Source organism: Hypomesus transpacificus, chromosome 16 (genome assembly GCF_021917145.1).
Source record: "Hypomesus transpacificus isolate Combined female chromosome 16, fHypTra1, whole genome shotgun sequence".
Taxonomy (NCBI): Eukaryota; Metazoa; Chordata; class Actinopteri; order Osmeriformes; family Osmeridae; genus Hypomesus; species Hypomesus transpacificus.
This window is the reverse complement of record NC_061075.1, coordinates 7344773-7363676: the sequence shown is the minus strand read 5'-3', so window position 1 is coordinate 7363676 and position 18904 is coordinate 7344773. Positions and strand designations below refer to the sequence as shown.

Sequence of the window (18904 nt, the reverse complement as noted above, 5' to 3'; positions counted from 1 at the left end):
ACATTGCATTTGTCTGGTTGACCCCCTGTGGCTCTGATTAAAGCCCAGATTACACAATGTGTTTCTAGAATTAAAGGGTATGGAACAGGAGGCCCCACTGTGGAGAGGAATTCAGTGCAGCAGTTTTTCTACTGTAACAGGATACAGTTCATTCAGTCAGCCATGCTGATTCACAAGCAGACACAGAAAGCGCAGAGCATTACATGACATCCAGTCTGTCAAATGTACATATTTTTATCTTTAGCAAAATGGGGGGGGGGGGGGGGGGGGGGGGGGAATACAAATGTACAGAAGATAACATCAAGATCATCTGAAGAAAAACACACCATGAGGCCCACGAGGACACAAGAGGAACAAGCCAAAGTGACGTCTGAGGTTTCCCACACTGGATCTAAACAGTGCTGCGGGGCCGGTGTCCCCCTTTTGGCAAGTGTGTGGGAGGTGGCAGGGGGTGGGGGGGGTGGCAGGGGGTGGGGGGGTAGCAGGGGGTGTGGGGGGGGTGGCAGGGGTGGGGGGGGTAGCAGGGGGGGGGGGGTGAAGCGGGCCAGGTGAACACTTTTTCAGAACTGTACACCCGTTCAGACCGTACACTTATTCATGCACATCAGCAGCTCCATCCTCAGGGCGATGCGGGTGTGCCAGCCCAGCGGCAGCAGACGGACGTAGCGGGCGATGATGGGCGGGCGCAGCAGGTTCTGGACGGACGAGGAGCGGTCCGAGTTGCCGTAGAAGACCTAAAGGGGGGGGCGAGAAGAACCTGTCATGATCTCAGGCTGCAGAGATGCTGGATCACGAGGAGTTCTACCTCCCCTGGGAGATTCACTTCTATGACATCCATAGGAAACAAAGATTTGAACTTGATAGCCTTTTTATGGCATTTACAGAACTAGCTGTCCCAGGCTGGCCCACCCTGCACTTGGAGGTCTACCCTTCTGTTGCTTTTCCCACCAACCCCAGTTGTAATTTCAAATCAAATCAAATGTATTTGTATAGCCCTTTTTACACGCAACGCAAGCATGTCACAGAGGGCTTCACATACGCCCATAGAACTGCCCCTCAACCAACCTAAACCCTCAAGGAAGACAAGGAAAAACTCCCAGAAAAACTCCCAACAGGAGAAATAATTTGAATCTGGTGTGCTGAATTTGAGTTTACATGAAACCGTACAGAACAGCAGCATCAGGGCTAGGCAGGTCCCAATCTCCTCTGGTGAGTTCTTCCCGTATATCTCAAACCTTGTCTTTGACTTCACTTACCCTGTTGTTGCCAGTCGGGTCCTTGTAGTAGATCCAGTTGAGGTTCTCCAGGGTTCGGTACTGGACGCTGTACTTGGTCACCCACTCGTCCGCATCACAGCGGCCCTGGGTGATGATGCCGGACACCACACCCACCTCCCTCAGATCAATCTGGATCCACTGGCTGTTGTCGTTGACCTTGGACAGCCAGGTACACCTGAGAGAGGATGGGAACACAGTCCCGTCTGTCCATCAGCATGGTTCAGTATGCCACATAAAGCATCGTAAAGCAACGTGTTGAGGATGAGGTGGACTGACCCGAAGCCCTGGTTGTTGAGCCGGGCCTTGCCAGGGGTCCAGGAGGAGTACCAGCCAATGTACTGGTCACCGTTGGAGCATGTGATCTGCTCGTCTGTTAAGGAACCGGCCTCGAAGCCCAGGGGCTTGTGGTAGGGACACTCTGCACAGAACAGGAACTAAGCAGTTCAGCTGGATTCCCCAAATCATGACCTGTTTCAATTCAGTCCTCTCCCCCCCAAAAAACAAATCATGACCTGTTTCAATTCAGTCCTCTCCCCCCAAAAAAACAAATCTGATATGGTAGAATATTACATTTCACCAACTTGGTTCAGTTGTAGTGGCAAGACATGGTTACCCAACACTGGCCGAGAACAGACTGTGGACAAACCCAACTTAAATAATTGATATTTCAAACTAGATCATTTCTAGTTTGATCACGGCTGAGATGCTGTGCACACGGCGGCCGCCACCAGTTTAGGCAAAGAAGCAGCCAAAGGAGTTCAAGATCATCCAACAATTCCTTTCCCCCCCACCCCGTGTGGGCTGGAATTAAACAGAGGGTTTGATATCTGTGTGCCCTTCTGAAGAGGGCCGACTGCGTCGCCTCGGGCTTGCATGTTGTGGCCGGGGTGAGCATTGGGGCATCACAGCCTCACGTGGGCGGGTGTGCCCAGTACCCTCCTTGTTTTAGGTGAAGGACATGCCCTATTTCAGGCCCCTTAATCTGCTCATCACATTGCTTTACTAGTAATGGGATTATCTAACACCATCCAGCATATGCCATTTTCTGTCTCTCTCTCTCTCTCTCTCTCTCTCTCTCTCTCTCTCTCTCTCTCTCTCTCTCTCTCTCTCTCTCTCTCTCTCTCTCTCTCTCTCTCTCTCTCTCTCTCTCTCTCTCTCTCTCTCTCTCTCTCTCTCTCTCTCTCTCTCTCTCTCTCTCTCTCTCTCTCTCTCTCTCTCTCTCTCTCTCTCATGCAATGAGGTTGGAAGTATAGCCTCCCATTTGTCATTTAAATTAAATCCAAACTCCAGGTTGGCTGATGGACCGGGCTGGCCATGTATCACCACGGTGATAGCTGCAGCCACAATTAAGCAGAGGGGCACAGCGGGAATCTCAACACTCTTCCTCGCAGCCAGCAGGGACTTGTCCAGGGGTCATCTTTCTCTCACACACAACCACAACTTTAATATGCTCTTATGCCCACTAAGAATTGAGCAAACATCCGGAAAGCACTTGAGTTGGCCCACTTCCATTGTTGTTGACATTTTTCACACTACACTGAGCTACAAAATGGCTCTTTATATGACAAAACTACTGCAGTACAACTTCCAACTGCATTTCAAAGTTTGAGCAGGTGGAGCAGGCGACCTAACATTACGTCCAGGAGGAAAAGATGAGTGTTATCCCTCTGATCCTGCCTCAGCTTATGACAAGCATATCCCTCGCTGCCCTGCACTGCATCCTGTAAGTCAGCTTGCTAAACACAGGTAAGGACTGGAGAGTTTGTGTGTTGCTGCTAGTGGAGCACCTTTGAGACGAGCATTTCGTACATCAGCAGTGAGACAAGAATTGACGACATTAGCAGTGCCAGTGAGACTACTAGCATTGAATACTGTGGCAGTGACTACTTAGTGGTGACTACTTTAGCAGCAAGACTAGCAGTGATTATATTAGCGGTGACATCATTAGCAGCGAGCAGGCCCAGCAGGGAGGGCTCAGTGTCCTCACCTGGCATGCATTCCAGCGGGCTCCCCAGGGGGGAAAAGGGGGCCAGCACGGTTGCCAGAACAGGTGACACGGCAGGGGGTGTCCCCGTGGGAGAGTCCCCTCCTTCACAGTCACAAGTGCAAGCTTTCACCGTCCCAGTCCCCGTCCAGGTCTGAACCACCTCCTGCGGCTCCTCCTCCTGCTCCTCCTCCTGCACCTCCTCCTGCACCTCCTCCTGCACTTCCTCCTCCTGGGGGGGGGGAACGAGAAGATCAGAACACACGTCTTCCATACAGAAAGAGCACGCAATAATTCAGCGAGCTAAAGGCACGATGCTGTTTTTCCCAAGTGTATAAGTGGTGGGAAGGTGCAGGCTTCCCTCTTCCTTCTTCAATGGCCGGCAAACCCTTGCTAGGCAACAGGACTAGCCATGCTACACTGGCACACGGAACAGGACACGGGATCACGGTAAGCCACTGTGAAACCCCTGCCAAAGCCTGTCGGTTCTGTCTCTCAATTCCCCTCAGGGAAACTAGGTGAAGCACTTACCTCCTGCGTGTGAACTCCAATTAGGACTATCCCCATGCAGAAGCCAAAAGAGAAGGAGATCGAAAGAGAAAGCACAGATGGTAAGAGAGGAAGGACACGCAGACTTAAATTAGATGTCAAGTTCACTTTATCATGTACAAACAAGTCAATCTAATGTAGGAGGAGAGTCTCTGGTGGCTATAGAGAGGAAGTGTGGGATCGCAGGTCCAGACAGTCCTGACAGCATGGGGGAAGAAGTGGTTGAGTGTGACGATAGAAAATCAAGAGTCCAGTCTAAGAAAAGAAAACACTATAGCCTAGGTGAAAAGCCTCGGTATTTGGAATCTCATCGTTAAACCACACATACAGATATGTAACAAGACTTGAGAAAAGCATTTCCCGTTTAACCCTGTGTGTCCTGACAGTGGTGACCTCCCCCTATCAAAACTTCCACACAGCAACTGCATTACCTCGTCTAACAACCTCCATCGGACCCCAGTGACAGCATAAAGACAAGCACAGACCAGCAGAGCCCACAGAGGCCAGTTCCTCTACGGGCTCTGCTGGTCATGTTTTAGCTACAGCTCTGATGGACAAACTTACTGTGAGCAAAGAGAAAAAGCGACAGCAGGACAGCCCAGCGCGCAGTGACCTCCATCTTCCTCATTGAGTGTGCAGGAATGTGTGCCCTGATATCTGCAGCTACAGAACAGGATTACTCTAATCCCTGGCCACGGATGGTCTTATCTAACACCTGCTATCTGCTTGTCCCTGCCAACAAACCACACCCTCCACACCTTGCTGTGTGCTTGCTGGTCAGTCAACAGCCACATGAAAGAACAACAGGATCTTGATTTGTTATTAAAACGGAAAACAAAATCATCCTGAGCATGTGTAATGGCATTTTTTGACATTGGTACAATATCTATGTTTCTTTAAGCGGTAAAAAGTAAGTTCCTTTGTTATAGACAGTCGAATGTAAGAAACTGAGGCTCTGTGGCATGGTTTACTCTGTAGAAGGGACATTCAGATTTTCTTAAGGTATTTACGACTGATCTGATCAACAGCCAGCAAAGGCACAGTTGGGGGAGTGGAGTCAGGGTTAGTCAAGTTGACCCCTCTGCCCTGTCCTTTGCTGCCCTGAACCTTTAGGTTCAGGGAGATTGGGCTGGTGTCCTGTTTGTAGAAACTAGAAACGACATCAACATGGGACACTGGCCTGGAGGGTTCTATTATCCTAAACTGGCACTGACCATTGATTGATTATTAACATCTGTTCTCTGTTAATATAAGGGAGACCTTTCCTTGTTGTCCTTTATCACTCTTACGAACGATCTGTGTGGATGGCACCTCCTTCGTAAATGACTGATCAGCAAAGCTTTGTTTAATCTTATGAAATTGTATAATCTAAATCAATTGTATTGAAACCACATCCCTTGACTATTCAGATCTACACAGTGCCACTCGAATTCTTCTATTACAGCATGTCATCGGACAGGAACTCTAAACCCTGGTGTTTTCAGTGATTGATATTCTAAAGATCAGTGTTCTAAAGTCTGCTGTTCTAAAACCTGGTGTGCTAGAGCCAGGGGTTCTAAACACTGACGTTCTCAGATTTGGTGTAGTAAAGTCTTGTGTTCTAAAAATACAAAGCGCTAAACTAAGCCTATGAGACGCCCTGTCGGACATCAGAGGCTATACCTGCTGTAATGTAGGATTCAGTCTTATGCTGGGGACACACTCCACGATTTGTTTTATCTTATAAGATTTTCAAACTGTGAGAGACCACAAACATGAGGATTTAGCCATTTTGCTCCTCCTTGTGGTCACTCTTAACACACCTCACAACAAGGGAACATATGATAAAATAATCTGCGGAACCATCAAGATAATCAGGACATATGTTACCTAGGATTGTCGGAAGGGCCTAAATCGGCCCGATTATCCTGTGGTGTGTCCCCAGCATAAGTAGATATAAACAGACGAATCTGAACCTGAAGAGTTACGGATGGTAATTGGTCAAAGTAATGCCATCACAGCAAAGTGATTCCCTCCCATCATTATGATTGACCAGTCATTCAATTATTGCCTCCAGGCACTTGTTGACTGGGTCACTTAATTAGCCTACTTATAAAGAACAGCTGGTGCAACATTTGTGATGTATAGCGGTAGGCATATGTGGCGCTCAGCAGGCTCCAAAAGATATTGTTTAGCTTGTTAAGTTTTCAACTGAAAGATTACCAGAGCTACATGAACTGTAGCTTTTAAGAAACTGCTTCCACCTATTTTACTGTTAGAACGCAACGAAACAAGATGAAAGTTCCCAGAGTTCGAGAGGTCAAGAAGCGGAACAAGCCGTGTAAGAAGCCTGTAAGAGTTCAATCTCATTTAACCTTCATGTACAGAACTCACAAAGAGGTAGGCGAGTTAGCCAAACTATATACAACTGGTTTGTCCTTTAAACCAGGGTCGAAATAACTTATTTCTATTTTACTCTGGACAGATCTGCCCAGTGACTAGCAAGTTTCCAGGAGTGCCAAGGCGTCTTCCTACAGCATATTGTCAACAGGTGGGGCTGGAAGCTGCAAGGCTTTCGAAGATGAACAGGCGATGTGTCATCTCTCTGGTCGAGGTGCGCTCGGCTCTGGAGACTCTGCAGCGTGGACAGCACGCTGCTGTATAATAGAGCGCGTAAAGCGGCTCTCATTTTTACATGTGTTCGAATTTGTATGCAATAAATGTGTTATAATCTCCATGCTTTTCAATTCCCCACTGCTAGTCTGTTCCTTTCTAAATTTCGGTTTAAGTCAACTGCATGGTAAATTGGTAATGCCATGACTTGTGTTGCTATAAGGTGGCGCTCGCGCACCGTTTTTAAAATCCATTTGCACGGGTAGATGCGAATGTTTAAACGTGCAAGTTAATGTTCAGTTATTGGACCGAGTTAAATATTTGAAAATGTATTTTCTGGTCTCGTTCAGTAATCTACATTGTCTTGAGAATTCAGGTATCTAAGTTGTGTGCGGAACAGCAAAGTGCAACATAAGTATAGAAGGCGGGTCATATTGTGTACACACCCAATGGTAAATCTCGACAGTGGGTCCTGGACCAATTGGGAATTGGTTTTCAGCCGACTAGCCTCTTAATCGCACGCACAGACCAAAAGAACGGTAATGTGAATGTGTTCAAGTGCTGGCTTCATTTCGGCAAATTTGTCCGTGACGAATCTTGTTGAGGCTTTAAGGTAAGCATATTGTACATTCAATTGAGACTACTGTAGATGTTGGTTCACTTTATTTTGTCTTCGCGTAACCCGTCATGTCTCAAGCCGTAATATTAGAAGTAAAGCAAGCTTGACCGATGCTTTCCACTTTTGCAGTTGGAGACTTGCACTGTAATGACAGCCTGATGTCATTGAAACATTATTGCGTCTTTCATGTAGATCATGTCTGCATGCTGTTTGCATCAAATGGACCACAGTAACCTATACAGAAAGCGGATCACGCACTTGTCTACACTGCTATTAAACTCAATTGCGCAGTGTATTTTTGCTGCGTGCAGATTACGGGTTGTGGGTTTTAATTGAATTATCCCATCACTTACCTCTGCTGGTGTGTTCTGAAAAACTGCTAAATTATTTGAAACATTTATTTTATTCATTTCATTACTTAACTTCATATAGGCTAATCTAATTTGAATAATTTACCCCCAATAGTAAATAAAATAAAAATAAATAAATGGAGCGTCTCCAAGTCTCCTCACCTTTCTTCTTAACTCCAGTGTCACTTTCCTTGAACTGTGTCTCCCCTCTCCAGATGCAGTTTATGCTGCTGTTCAGTCGGCAGGGCAAGCTCAGGCTTCAGAAGTGGTATGTGCCCCTTTCTGACAAGGAGAAGAAGAAGATTACCCGAGAGCTGGTGCAAACAGTCCTGGCACGGAAGCCTAAAATGTGCAGCTTTTTAGAGTGGAGGGATCTCAAGATTGTTTACAAGAGGTCAGTGGTAAAGCTCTGGTTACTTTCACCACAACAACATGGTTGAGTTTGGGTATTTTTCGACTGAAGGCCACAAAGATCAAATGAGAAATCATGCTAGAACAGTAGCTTTGAAATTCAGCAGAACCAGTTATTTATCTGCACTGCTATAGTTGACGACCAAGATTGGCCCCTTGCACAGCAGCACATTCTTGAAGGGTAAAGCTCAGTGGTTAGAGCATTTGAAAGAAGATGAGGTCACAGGTTAAAATCCTCTCCAGATGTTGCTTTGGATAAAGCTAAATAAATTAAGATGAGGTCACAGGTTAAAATCCTCTCCAGATGTTGCTTTGGATAAAGCTAAATAAATTATTAACATTACATTGTGTCAGACACACCATGACATGTGAGTGCTTCCTTTCTACAGTGAAGTTTGAGGTGAGGGTTAAAGAGAGATGGGAATAGCAGAGAACACCGACTGCTGCGTAAAAAAAGGGGGGCATTATTCTTGCCTCATTATTCGCAGTTGCCGTGCCAACCGATTGGTAGGCAGAGCCTTGCTGACCCAAACACGGCAACCTCACATGACACCTGGGACGCTGACCAATCAGTGACCTCGCTCTGCTGCAGCACCAGACAAGAATGCAGCACTGACTGCATACAAAGTTCACTCTGTGACATGCTATGTTTGTCTGACAGTTCAGTTCATCAAAGCTATAGCTCGAATCTTTAAAAAAATGCCTAAAAGTTGACAGTTGGAAAGTTTTCACGAGACAATAGGTCTGTTGTGTCCCGGGGTTTCATGACACAGAGCTAACCCACTAGCATGCTAGCAAGAGTACCACACAGTACTGATAGGTGCTCATAACATGCACAAGATGTTTAGATCCTCAGTGGTAGGTTTACTCACATTCTCAGGAACCGAGAGTGAGTCCCCTTGCTCTCACTCTATCCTCACTTGTTTATTACCTCGAATTGTCTTGGATATGAAACGTCACAGCACTGATAATGTATTCATGAGATTCAATCGTTGATTGCCACAGTCTGGTTTGTCCATTTCATGCTCCAGTGAGGGCGAGCAGCGTGTTCAGATTAAATGGGAACCAGAGCCAAGTTTCAGTCCCTAAGCACATACTTAACAGATTTGACAAGCTGCAGCCTCCTACTGCCAACCAAGCATATTAGAACGACAACAACCAAAAAGAGAGAGGGTAATATACTTTTTTTGTCATGTTTGTTGAACCAAAGCCTTGGTTTCTTAGATCAATGGGAGAGATTCAAAAACTGAGATGAATTTCAAAGATACTTGACAGTTTTAGCAGTCTGTCGCAGAATGAACATCCCAGATTGATGTTTTCAAGTTTGTTCATTTCCTGGTTAATTCAGAGATGTAACTCCACCAGGGTTATCAACCAACCAACCCCCCCCCCCCCTCCCCCCCCCCCCAAGAGGCTCAAAATAGAGTCAGCTGGCACCGTTATTAGCCAACGGTCACATGCTATAAGAGTACCTCAGGATTAGCAGGGATCAAGAACAACAGAGGAGTCTGGAGTCACAAACCCCTCAGCCCTCTGTTACTCCACGCCGTTAAATGAATATCCCCCCCACATGCTGAAAACGGCAATACTTCATTTCCGAGAAGCGCTCCCTCAGCACTCTGGCGGTGTGATGAGGGGGGGGGGGGCGATACATCACTGAGCTCTCAGTGGGAAGGGAGTGCCGAGGCTTTGTCTGCAGCCTCTGAGGCGAGGGATGAAGAGCGAGTCGAGCCAAGGCTGCTTACTCTAATATATATTTATTTTGGAGGTCTTTTTCCTGCTTAATTTATTGGAGGGACGGGGTAGTTGGAGAGAGATGGGAAAGCAGTGCAGGGAATGTCCTCAGTCGGACTCTAACCCGGACCCCTATGTTGTGGTACTCGCTCTTACCCAGTGCACTCACGCCCTGATCACTGTAATATAACCAGACCTGATGGACCTGCCTTCTGCACGCTCTCACCCTCTCCATCTCTCTGGGAGAGGCCTGCATGCTCATCCTGGTCTCATCAATTACAACAACAAAAAAAGACTTTTAGAGCCTTTTAATGGTTTCACTGTCTCAGTTGGTGGTTTAAAATCGTAGACTCCTTTTTTTCTTCTTCCCTCCCCCATGGACAGTTTAGGATTGTGCTGTCATGCTGTTGTGCCTTTGCAGATACGCCAGCCTGTACTTCTGCTGTGGCATCGAGGATCAAGACAATGAGCTCATCACTCTGGAGATTATCCACAGATATGTCGAGCTTTTGGATAAGTACTTTGGCAGCGTGCGTTTCCTCCTCCCTTTTCCACATCCCGACCCTTGTGAAAACTTGTGTGTTCAGTTAGAAGCTTTGTTCTTATGTGCCAGTGACACTTTATGCTCAAGCTAGTTCCTGTGGGCTTTGCCCGTAAGTCAAGCACAGCTCTGACAGATGCCATTGGCACACTATGCGCAAGCTAGTTCTAAATTTGCAGAGTTTTGTCTGCAAATAAAGCACAGCTTTGACAGAGCTAATGTTATTTAAAACACTGTTCCTGGCAAAATACAGATTGCTTCTTGACTCATCAAAATACTGTTAAAACTATGCACTTCTGATCCTTGATTGCTTGCTGTACTTTTTAAATGCACAATTTTAAATAATTTATTCCGCTTTGGCTCAACGCCTTGGCTAGATATAGCTCCGCTGGTTGCAGTCTGTTGTAGTGTTCCTGGGTTTGCTCTCTGCAGGTGTGTGAGCTAGACATCATATTTAACTTTGAGAAGGCTTACTTCATCCTGGATGAGTTTCTGCTCGGGGGTGAGGCCCAGGAGACCTCCAAGAAGAATGTGTTGAAGGCCATCGAGCAGGCAGACCTACTGCAGGAGGTAAGGGATCACTCGAAGGCTCTCCCCCAGCCCCAAATCAAGGCCTTGTCCATCCTTACCAAACCTAACCCAATTTATGGCATTGGAACTTCATTGTCAAGTGTTGAGTAGATTTAAGTGTTGTTTGTGTAGTGTAGTCACACCACTTTGATACAGCCAGTAAAATTCAGATGCATTTAATGGCCACGATCACGCATCTTTTGTGTTCCAACCACACCTTTATCCAGAGACGTGTGGCATTTGCACCAGGAGATAAGCAGACTCGGTGGTTACATAGCCTAGGAGATACATTTTGAAGCCTTAGTCTCACAAACACTGGTGACTGTCTGTAACGTCGATCAGACCGTTCAGACACAGACGTTGTTGTTGCCTCATCTGAAAGAGCATGGTGATATGAGTGAATGTCCCAGAATGCAACAGCCCCCTGCCAGGCGGGTGATGTGGCGGCGCCTCTGTTCCCCACAGCGGGGTTCCGCCATTCTGGTTCTGCTCCTGCTGACATGTGTCTCTGTCTCTTTCTCTGTCTATCTGTCTCTCTGTCTCTCTCTCTCTCTTTGTCTCTGTCTCTTTCTCTGTATATCTGTCTCTCTCTCTCTCTTTGTCTCTGTCTTCTGTCTCTCTCTCTGTCTATCTGTCTCTCTCTCTCTTTGTCTCTGTCTTCTGTCTCTCTCTCTTTGTCTCTGTCTTCTGTCTCTCTCTCTCTCTGTCTATTTCTTTGTCTTTCTCTCACTTTCTCACTGCCTCTCTTTTTCTTTCTCTCTGTCTCTTTTTCTGTATCTCCTGTCTGTCTTTCTTTTTCTCTACCTCTTTCTTTCTCTTTTTCTCTCTCTTACTGCCTCTTTACTTCTGCTTGTGATTTACAGAACCTAGATTTTCAGATTCGCCTATTTCCAGGTACAGTTCATAAACCCCTTTTATACAGAGCCCAGCACTAGTTAGCAGTTTGACCCCAGTAGCTGTAGTTGGGAGTAAATGCACCAAGGAAACCTAACATACCAGCAACAACAACAACAACATTCCTACTCCTTGTTAATATTCAATAATAACAATCAGAATAGGCACTTGTAGCCCCATTTTACAATACAACGTAGCTGTAGTTACTGGTATGATGTTTTCCAAATGTTTACAATATAGTAATACTGTTATGTTGTTGTACCTAAAGACTAACTAGTTACCAACAGTCATTCAGCAATCAGACACCTGTTTAAGGAAAACGGTTTTCCTTTCTCAAGGCTTTTGTCGGACTGAACCTTATTGCTATTCTCCGTTTCACTGTAAAGTTAAGGAGATTAATTGCTCTCTCTGTGTCAGCTGCTCTTGGGCCTGATGAGAATGTGATGATAGGGGAATATAAATATTTTCAGGGAGGAAGACGATACTTTTAATGGCAGTGAACATGAGCCATGGGCTTGACAGAAACAGCCTAGATTTTTGGGAATTTGGATTTGTGTCAGACAAAACATCAGATGCCTAGATGAATAAATCTCAGCAACTTATTGGCCGCACTGTTGCTAAATTATTGTGCCCCGCTGCCATAGGCATCGTAGGCTGTGAAACCCTGGTGATGGCAGCTAGCCTGCTCATGGTATCAGTTGGTTATTGTTCTGTAGCAGTCCCTATGCACTGTGAGTTGCTCTCATTTTATGCTAAACTAAGCATTTTCTGGGGGTATTCAGGGGAGCAGACGGGAACCCACTCCAACACTGTCAAGGGTTTTCAGCTACGCCAACACAAATGAGTCCCGAAGGACACTTCTTACTCTGAGAAAAGCTTCAGAATCATGCAGAAAGATAATCTCTGAGGGGTCGTCACAGCTGCAGAAAGGTTCAAACCAGGTTAATGATTTGTTCTACTGTAACCTTAATCCATACAGTTCCTTTAGATTAGCCTAGTTTAGTGCTTTCACCTACACCCTGACACTTCTGCCACCTCATCTACATCCCCATGCACTTCCCACTTCCTATCACCTCCTGTGATTCACCTCAGCCTTAACTATTTTCTCCCTAGCCTGGCACCGTTTTTCCTTTTTGTTTTTATTTCCTCTTGTGTCATGCTGGTTGTTCATTCGTCCCCGGGAGAAGGAAGATGGACACAGGAGTCTCTAGCGGCCAATCCGCAGCTGGCTTGAGAGAGACGAGGCATCTGATTGGCTCGATTCTGTATTTGTAGAGCCAGAGTGAAGACTGGGGAGGGTTGCCCAATGAGGAGATCTTATAGAGAGCCCCGTCTCTCCGTCCAGGTGCTTGGTAAATAATAGACTGATGCCAGTCAGTCAGGCAGCATGGGTTTATACTGAGTGGTGTGCCCTTTGACCTTTTACTGCATGGAGCATAATGTACTCACTTTGCTGTGTTTGTTTTATAATCTTATAATGCGAGTAGGGGGGGGCACATACATGTTCTAATCAGACATTAGCCCAACCTGGATAATTCTGGTCATAAAGTCTACCTCAGGCAGCGTGTTTTAGAATCTAGAGCATTTTCATCATGGGTTGGGTGATGACAGAGAAAGTGTTGTTACTTCTAAGACAAAACATATGTTCATCAATTCATACGGTTAATTACAGAAATGATTGGCTTCAAAGAAATCCAGAAACAAGACTGTTATAGTGAAAGCAAATGTTTTTGATATTGCAAGTGAAGAGAACCACACTGCCTGGGTGAGGAGTGCCTCTCAGTATGAGACGACGGTCTCATTTACAGCATTATATTGCCATGAGAGTGTTTGGATTGATGACATCTTGTTAAAAAAGGAACTGAATGCCCCTTTAATTGGGCAACAACCGCTAATGATTTACCTCATTCAGACTGTAGTCAAATCCCCAGACAGTTCTCACATGGCCTATAAAGGTACATTTGGTTTTGGTACGAGTCTTCCTGCTGAAAACTACCGTTCAGTTTCTCATTCCAAACACCACCTGCAGCAAACACAGCAGTGTTTGTGGTGCCGTGCTGTTAATTAGCATTCCGTTTCAATTTCAATTTACACGTTTCAATTTTAATTGGTCAACACTTTAATTATTCATGTTGAGACCTGTCTGGGATAATCTAAAGGGGCCACAATGCCGTACTGTTAATGGAAATTAGGCGATGAAGTGGAATTGAATGTGGTAAGTAAATGTTATTCCCTAGCTGGTGGGTCAAATATGTACGTTTCTAATAGAATAGGCCCAGAGAGCCCCGTCTCTCCGTCCAGGTGCTTGGTAAATAATAGACTGATGCCAGTCAGTCAGGCAGCATGGGTTTATACTGAGTGGTGTGCCCTTTGACCTTTTACTGCATGGAGCATAATGTACTCACTTTGCTGTGTTTGTTTTATAATCTTATAATGCGAGTAGGGGGGGGCACATACATGTTCTAATCAGACATTAGCCCAACCTGGATAATTCTGGTCATAAAGTCTACCTCAGGCAGCGTGTTTTAGAATCTAGAGCATTTTCATCATGGGTTGGGTGATGACAGAGAAAGTGTTGTTACTTCTAAGACAAAACATATGTTCATCAATTCATACGGTTAATTACAGAAATGATTGGCTTCAAAGAAATCCAGAAACAAGACTGTTATAGTGAAAGCAAATGTTTTTGATATTGCAAGTGAAGAGAACCACACTGCCTGGGTGAGGAGTGCCTCTCAGTATGAGACGACGGTCTCATTTACAGCATTATATTGCCATGAGAGTGTTTGGATTGATGACATCTTGTTAAAAAAGGAACTGAATGCCCCTTTAATTGGGCAACAACCGCTAATGATTTACCTCATTCAGACTGTAGTCAAATCCCCAGACAGTTCTCACATGGCCTATAAAGGTACATTTGGTTTTGGTACGAGTCTTCCTGCTGAAAACTACCGTTCAGTTTCTCATTCCAAACACCACCTGCAGCAAACACAGCAGTGTTTGTGGTGCCGTGCTGTTAATTAGCATTCCGTTTCAATTTCAATTTACACGTTTCAATTTTAATTGGTCAACACTTTAATTATTCATGTTGAGACCTGTCTGGGATAATCTAAAGGGGCCACAATGCCGTACTGTTAATGGAAATTAGGCGATGAAGTGGAATTGAATGTGGTAAGTAAATGTTATTCCCTAGCTGGTGGGTCAAATATGTACGTTTCTAATAGAATAGGCCCAGTGATAATAACGACCACAAACATAACTCCCTCTCTGATGTATCTGCATGGTCAGCACACACATTCAGGTCACGCACCCAGACTAGCTAATTACATGCCGTTTTCAAACTATAATTCAGGGGGGAATTCCTGCAACAAAACAATCGTATCACAACTTTGCACTGAGGATTGTGGACTTTGATTCCACAAATATGTATTGCATGTGCATTGTATGGTTGTATGCGTTGTGGATGAATGAAGGTAAAATTAGGACTTGGGGCCCTGGGCTTAAACGCATTAATAGTGCATGGTGTGGTAATTACTTTGGAGGAAGACATTCTTCAGGGGATTTGAATGAAACTATTTTAATTAGACTTTAATGAAAACGTTCTATGTGCCCGGGTTATTATTGCAGCGTGAGCAAATGGGATCGTTTGGGGGAAAACAGTGTCTCAGCACATTCTGCACGTAGAGACTGAGTTAGAGTGACGTGAGATTGATCAGAGAAGGACTTCTTCCTCTTCAGCTCACGCAGGACCTGTTCTTGTGGTCCGTGGGAAACGTAGTCTCGTGTTACTGAGGGGACGGGGCTAATGCTTTTGTTCGATCAATGTTTATCCTGCAGGTATGCTGAACCCCAATACGGCCTCTGAATCCTCAGGTCTTTTTCAGAGTTAGACCCAGATGAGGTGAATACTATCTGTCTGTGGATCTCCCTAATAGAGTCCTCGTAGTTAGATGCCTTGTCCGTTCATAGTGTCACAACCATTAATAAAGAGAGTGCCCATCCCTACAGCCCCATAGTCGTTTGCATTGATAAGAGACACTTTCTATGTATTGACGTCACTGGAAACCACTGTTTGCGAGTCGTCTGTGTTTGTGTGCTTGCTTCCCCTGGAGTGTCCTGTATCGTCGTCAGTTTCTCCCACTACACCGACACTGAGTTTAACTGTGGCTTTGAACTAACATTCGACAACTTTAGACAAAATACACTTAAAAACGAAACAATATGTGTCTTCCTGAGACCAAACAAGGCCCTTGTTCTAGATACTAACCCTAGCTAGAATAGATCTAGATGTCAACTTTAGGATGGGTTATGCATCTGCCAGTTGTACTGTACCTGAGTAGAATGAGTAGATTTGCTCTTTGAAACATTGAAAATCAAAACGCAGAGAAAAGACTCCTTTAAACTCTGGACCGTGTACCTGTTGCACCTCCCTCCCACCTCCCCCCCACCTCTCCCTCCACCACCACCTGGTGATAGATGACCCCCCCTGCCTGCCGCTGTTGTCTTGCATGTTGTGCATCTCGTGGCTGTGTGGTGGCTGGGACGCCTGGGCTCGTCCGGTCGTGTCTTGTAAGCTGTGTGCACTTCTCTCCCCCAGCCACGTCATGAGTACTTTAACGTGCCCGTCTACTGAACGGCTGCCATCGCTGCTGCTGCCGCCGCCGCCTCCGACTCCGCCCACCCTGCATGCTGAGCCCCACCCCCCTCTGTGCCTGGCTCCTCCCCCCTCTGTGCCTGGCTCCTCCCCCTCTGCCCCAAGCATTTGCCTCACATCTTCACTGGTCTATTCCACCCCACACACAACGCTGTTGGGTACTCATGTACTCATGCAGGTTCAACACCTTCCTGTGATTTCCAGTGGTCAGTTTTGCTCTGTAAATAGTCCATGGCTTGAAGTGTAAGATTCCCCTAATACACATTCTCTATTCAGTGAGATGTTTAATTTGTTTTGTGTTTTTTTAACTATCATGGCCATGGTTTTATATTCCAATTTTTTTTATTTGTATGTATGTACCTGTCAAGTTACGTGTTTTGTTTAGGATCTGTTTGTTATTAACTGTAGATTATGTTTACTAAAGGTCATTAGGAACTAGGGTCCCTTTCCTGTCCTACATCCCTTGTCTGTTGAGTGGATTTGACCATTATCCTTCAATCTATCAAATCAAAAATGTCAAATCTAATTTTAATTTGTATACCCCTTTTCACATTATGCCCATAAAATCTTATCTAAAGAAACCTATCCTATTGTATTTAAAATCAGAAAGTTGAATATAGCATTATTCATGGAATCGCTTAAATGTAGTGCCATAGTCTTATTTAAAGTAAAAAGAACCTGAAAGTTAATTTTCTGTTTGCACTGTTTAACCCAAGACATACTATTTGTTTTGATTTGTCATACGACTGGAGATAAGGCTTATATTTGAATAAAACCTTATCGTAGTCATGTTGGCCTGCTGTCATTGTGTCTTAATAAATTAACACCTCGTTGATTGAATGTTGACTCCAGCCCCGCTTGTCCTGACACGTCTTGACTGACACATGCTGTACACACGCACACACACAGACGCACACACACACGCGCACACACACACAAAGACGTGGTGTGTGGCCATAGTACAGTGTTAGCTTGTTTGTTCAAGTATTACAACCAAACACAGCATCCACCAGGAATCAGGATGCCAAACACTGCAGGACACAGGGATTGAACATTACTCTCACAGTGGGATGTGTGGTTTCCAGTAACGATAATGGGTTAATAATTGATAAGCCAGACCTTAACATTTGTGAGAGGAGATGGAAAGTAGAGGTTGTCTGATGCGGAAGGTTGGCAAATGTGGCAATTGATCATCCTCTCCTTTTACTTAAGAAAATATTTAATGTTTTTGCTGTGTGCTGACACAAATCCTCTCTTTACTTTGTGCTGAACCTTGTTTTAGGATGCCAAAGTAAGTTAAAAAATTTTTTTGTGCAATCTGTTTTAGACTATAGATGATAGGACAATCGGACAGAAGTATTTTTCTATGGATTTTGTTGTATCCATTGGCTACCTATTAAACAGTGTAACACATGATTTGCATTGGATTATAACTACACAAGTTCTTTCTACATACAAACATCAAAACTCCTTGGATTTTGGATCAATATTTGTGTAGTCCTTGAAATGTTGAACCACCATTAGAGGTCACCTTGGCTTTCTGTCTTTAAACCCATCACATTTTCAGAATATTTCTTGTCTTGTTTGTGTACTGGTTTGCATTGTCGTTCGTCATAGTTTGTTTTCGTAAACGAGTCCTAATCATCTTGACGGGAAATTGTTGACTGTGGTGCACCCACCTTGACATCATCAGTGACGGCTAGGTTGTCATCTGGGGAGATACGATGCATGTATGTTCAAAACAGTTCCCTAACATTCAATGGGTGTTGCCAGTGTCGGCAGTTTTGACCCTGTTGTCCTGGCACAGTGTGGTCTCCCTCACCTGCGTTACGGTTCCCCTGTTCCACTACAGGAAACAGAGACCCCGCGCAGCGTACTGGAAGAAATTGGACTAACATAAGCACGGTCCCTCATCGACGGCTCAGCTCACTCCGCCTCCTCCATCGGACTGCTTTTCTCTTGTCTGTTTAAAAATGCAGCTCACTCAAACGCACAAAGACACGCTTCCAGTGGTTTTCTGTGACACTTCAACTGTCTTGTTGCGCACGTACCATGTAGTGTTATCAGGCTATCTTACAATGAATCACTGTTTAGGATTCATCTAGACTCCCTGCCTTAATACTGTATATAAACTCTTAACGTGATCACCGAGTGTGTGTCCTCATCTGTCTACAGGATGGAAAGAAAATAGGGAAGCTGGGGTTGAAATGAAGTCTGTGGTGGGTTGGGAATTGGGGGGGGGGGGGGGGGGGAGACTACATCCACGTTACCAAAGAGCCTTGATTTAACTTGATTCTTGTTGATGTTAACACTTTGAATTTGCTCTACATTTACATCGACCATAGTTTTGAAGCACAACGATTTAGTGCCCTGAACATTTCAGGAATGTGCCACTGTGATAAGCGATGTATTACTACAGATGTCTGTAGACTTTTAGTAGGTCAATAAAACTGTAATGCTGTGTCCACCATGTATATCCCCTATTTTAATATCAGTCAACACTGATAAGTCTACATTTGTGTCAAGACATGTCATGTATTTGAACTAGTATTGGTTTGGTGTAATGAATTTATTTCCACCAATGCTTAAGTGTTTGGAGTCTTCTATATGGTCAAGGTTTTGTGAATCGTTTTACTCCTATCTTTCCTTTTACGCCATCACAACTGTGTTGGCATAAATACTCTACCAAGATCAGAAAGGACAATACAACACAGTAGAATACTGATTGA

At 44.9% G+C, this 18904-nt stretch overlaps 2 protein-coding genes across 7 annotated transcripts; one reads left to right on the top strand and one right to left on the bottom strand.

Annotated features, from left to right (window-relative positions):
• Nucleotides 1-578: 578 nt before the first annotated feature.
• LOC124478866 (retinoschisin-like) lies at nt 579-3828 on the bottom strand. The gene is made up of 5 exons (XM_047037330.1): nt 3793-3828; nt 3265-3472; nt 1554-1695; nt 1257-1452; nt 579-734 (listed from the first exon to the last, which is right to left on the bottom strand). The coding sequence occupies exons 1-5, from the start codon at nt 3826-3828 to the stop codon at nt 579-581; spliced, it is 738 nt and encodes a 245-aa protein (XP_046893286.1).
• A 3082-nt stretch (nt 3829-6910) lies between these two features.
• LOC124478812 (AP-1 complex subunit sigma-2) lies at nt 6911-18389 on the top strand. Of its 6 annotated transcripts, XR_006957277.1 has the most exons (7): nt 6912-7015; nt 7587-7765; nt 9938-10046; nt 10490-10627; nt 11491-11521; nt 12797-12873; nt 18028-18389. XR_006957277.1 is itself a non-coding variant. In XM_047037268.1 (6 exons), exons 2-6 carry the CDS (start codon nt 7587-7589, stop codon nt 18073-18075), a joined length of 483 nt encoding a protein of 160 aa, XP_046893224.1. In that variant the 5' UTR covers nt 6912-7015; the 3' UTR covers nt 18076-18389. The 6 variants fall into 6 exon arrangements, 5 of the variants coding, with proteins under 5 accessions (XP_046893226.1, XP_046893224.1, XP_046893227.1 ...); XM_047037268.1 differs by lacking the exons at nt 11491-11521; nt 12797-12873 and adding an exon at nt 17458-17466; XM_047037271.1 differs by lacking the exon at nt 11491-11521 and having other exon boundaries at nt 12797-12866.
• The last annotated feature ends 515 nt before the right edge of the window (nt 18390-18904 follow it).

Excerpts from the sequence above, each read along its gene's own strand:
- LOC124478812 (XM_047037268.1), top strand. The coding sequence starts at position 7,587 with ATGCAGTTTATGCTGCTGTTCAGTCGGCAGGGCAAGCTCAGGCTTCAG. Across the intron at positions 7,766-9,937 it reads CTCAAGATTGTTTACAAGAG|ATACGCCAGCCTGTACTTCT; the intron begins GTCAGTGGTAAA and ends GTGCCTTTGCAG. Across the intron at positions 10,047-10,489 it reads TGGATAAGTACTTTGGCAGC|GTGTGTGAGCTAGACATCAT; the intron begins GTGCGTTTCCTC and ends TGCTCTCTGCAG.
- LOC124478866 (XM_047037330.1), bottom strand. The coding sequence starts at position 3,828 with ATGGGGATAGTCCTAATTGGAGTTCACACGCAGGAG. Across the intron at positions 3,473-3,792 it reads TTGGAGTTCACACGCAGGAG|GTGCAGGAGGAGGTGCAGGA; the intron begins GTAAGTGCTTCA and ends GTGCAGGAGGAG. Across the intron at positions 1,696-3,264 it reads CCCGCTGGAATGCATGCCAG|AGTGTCCCTACCACAAGCCC; the intron begins GTGAGGACACTG and ends TGTTCTGTGCAG.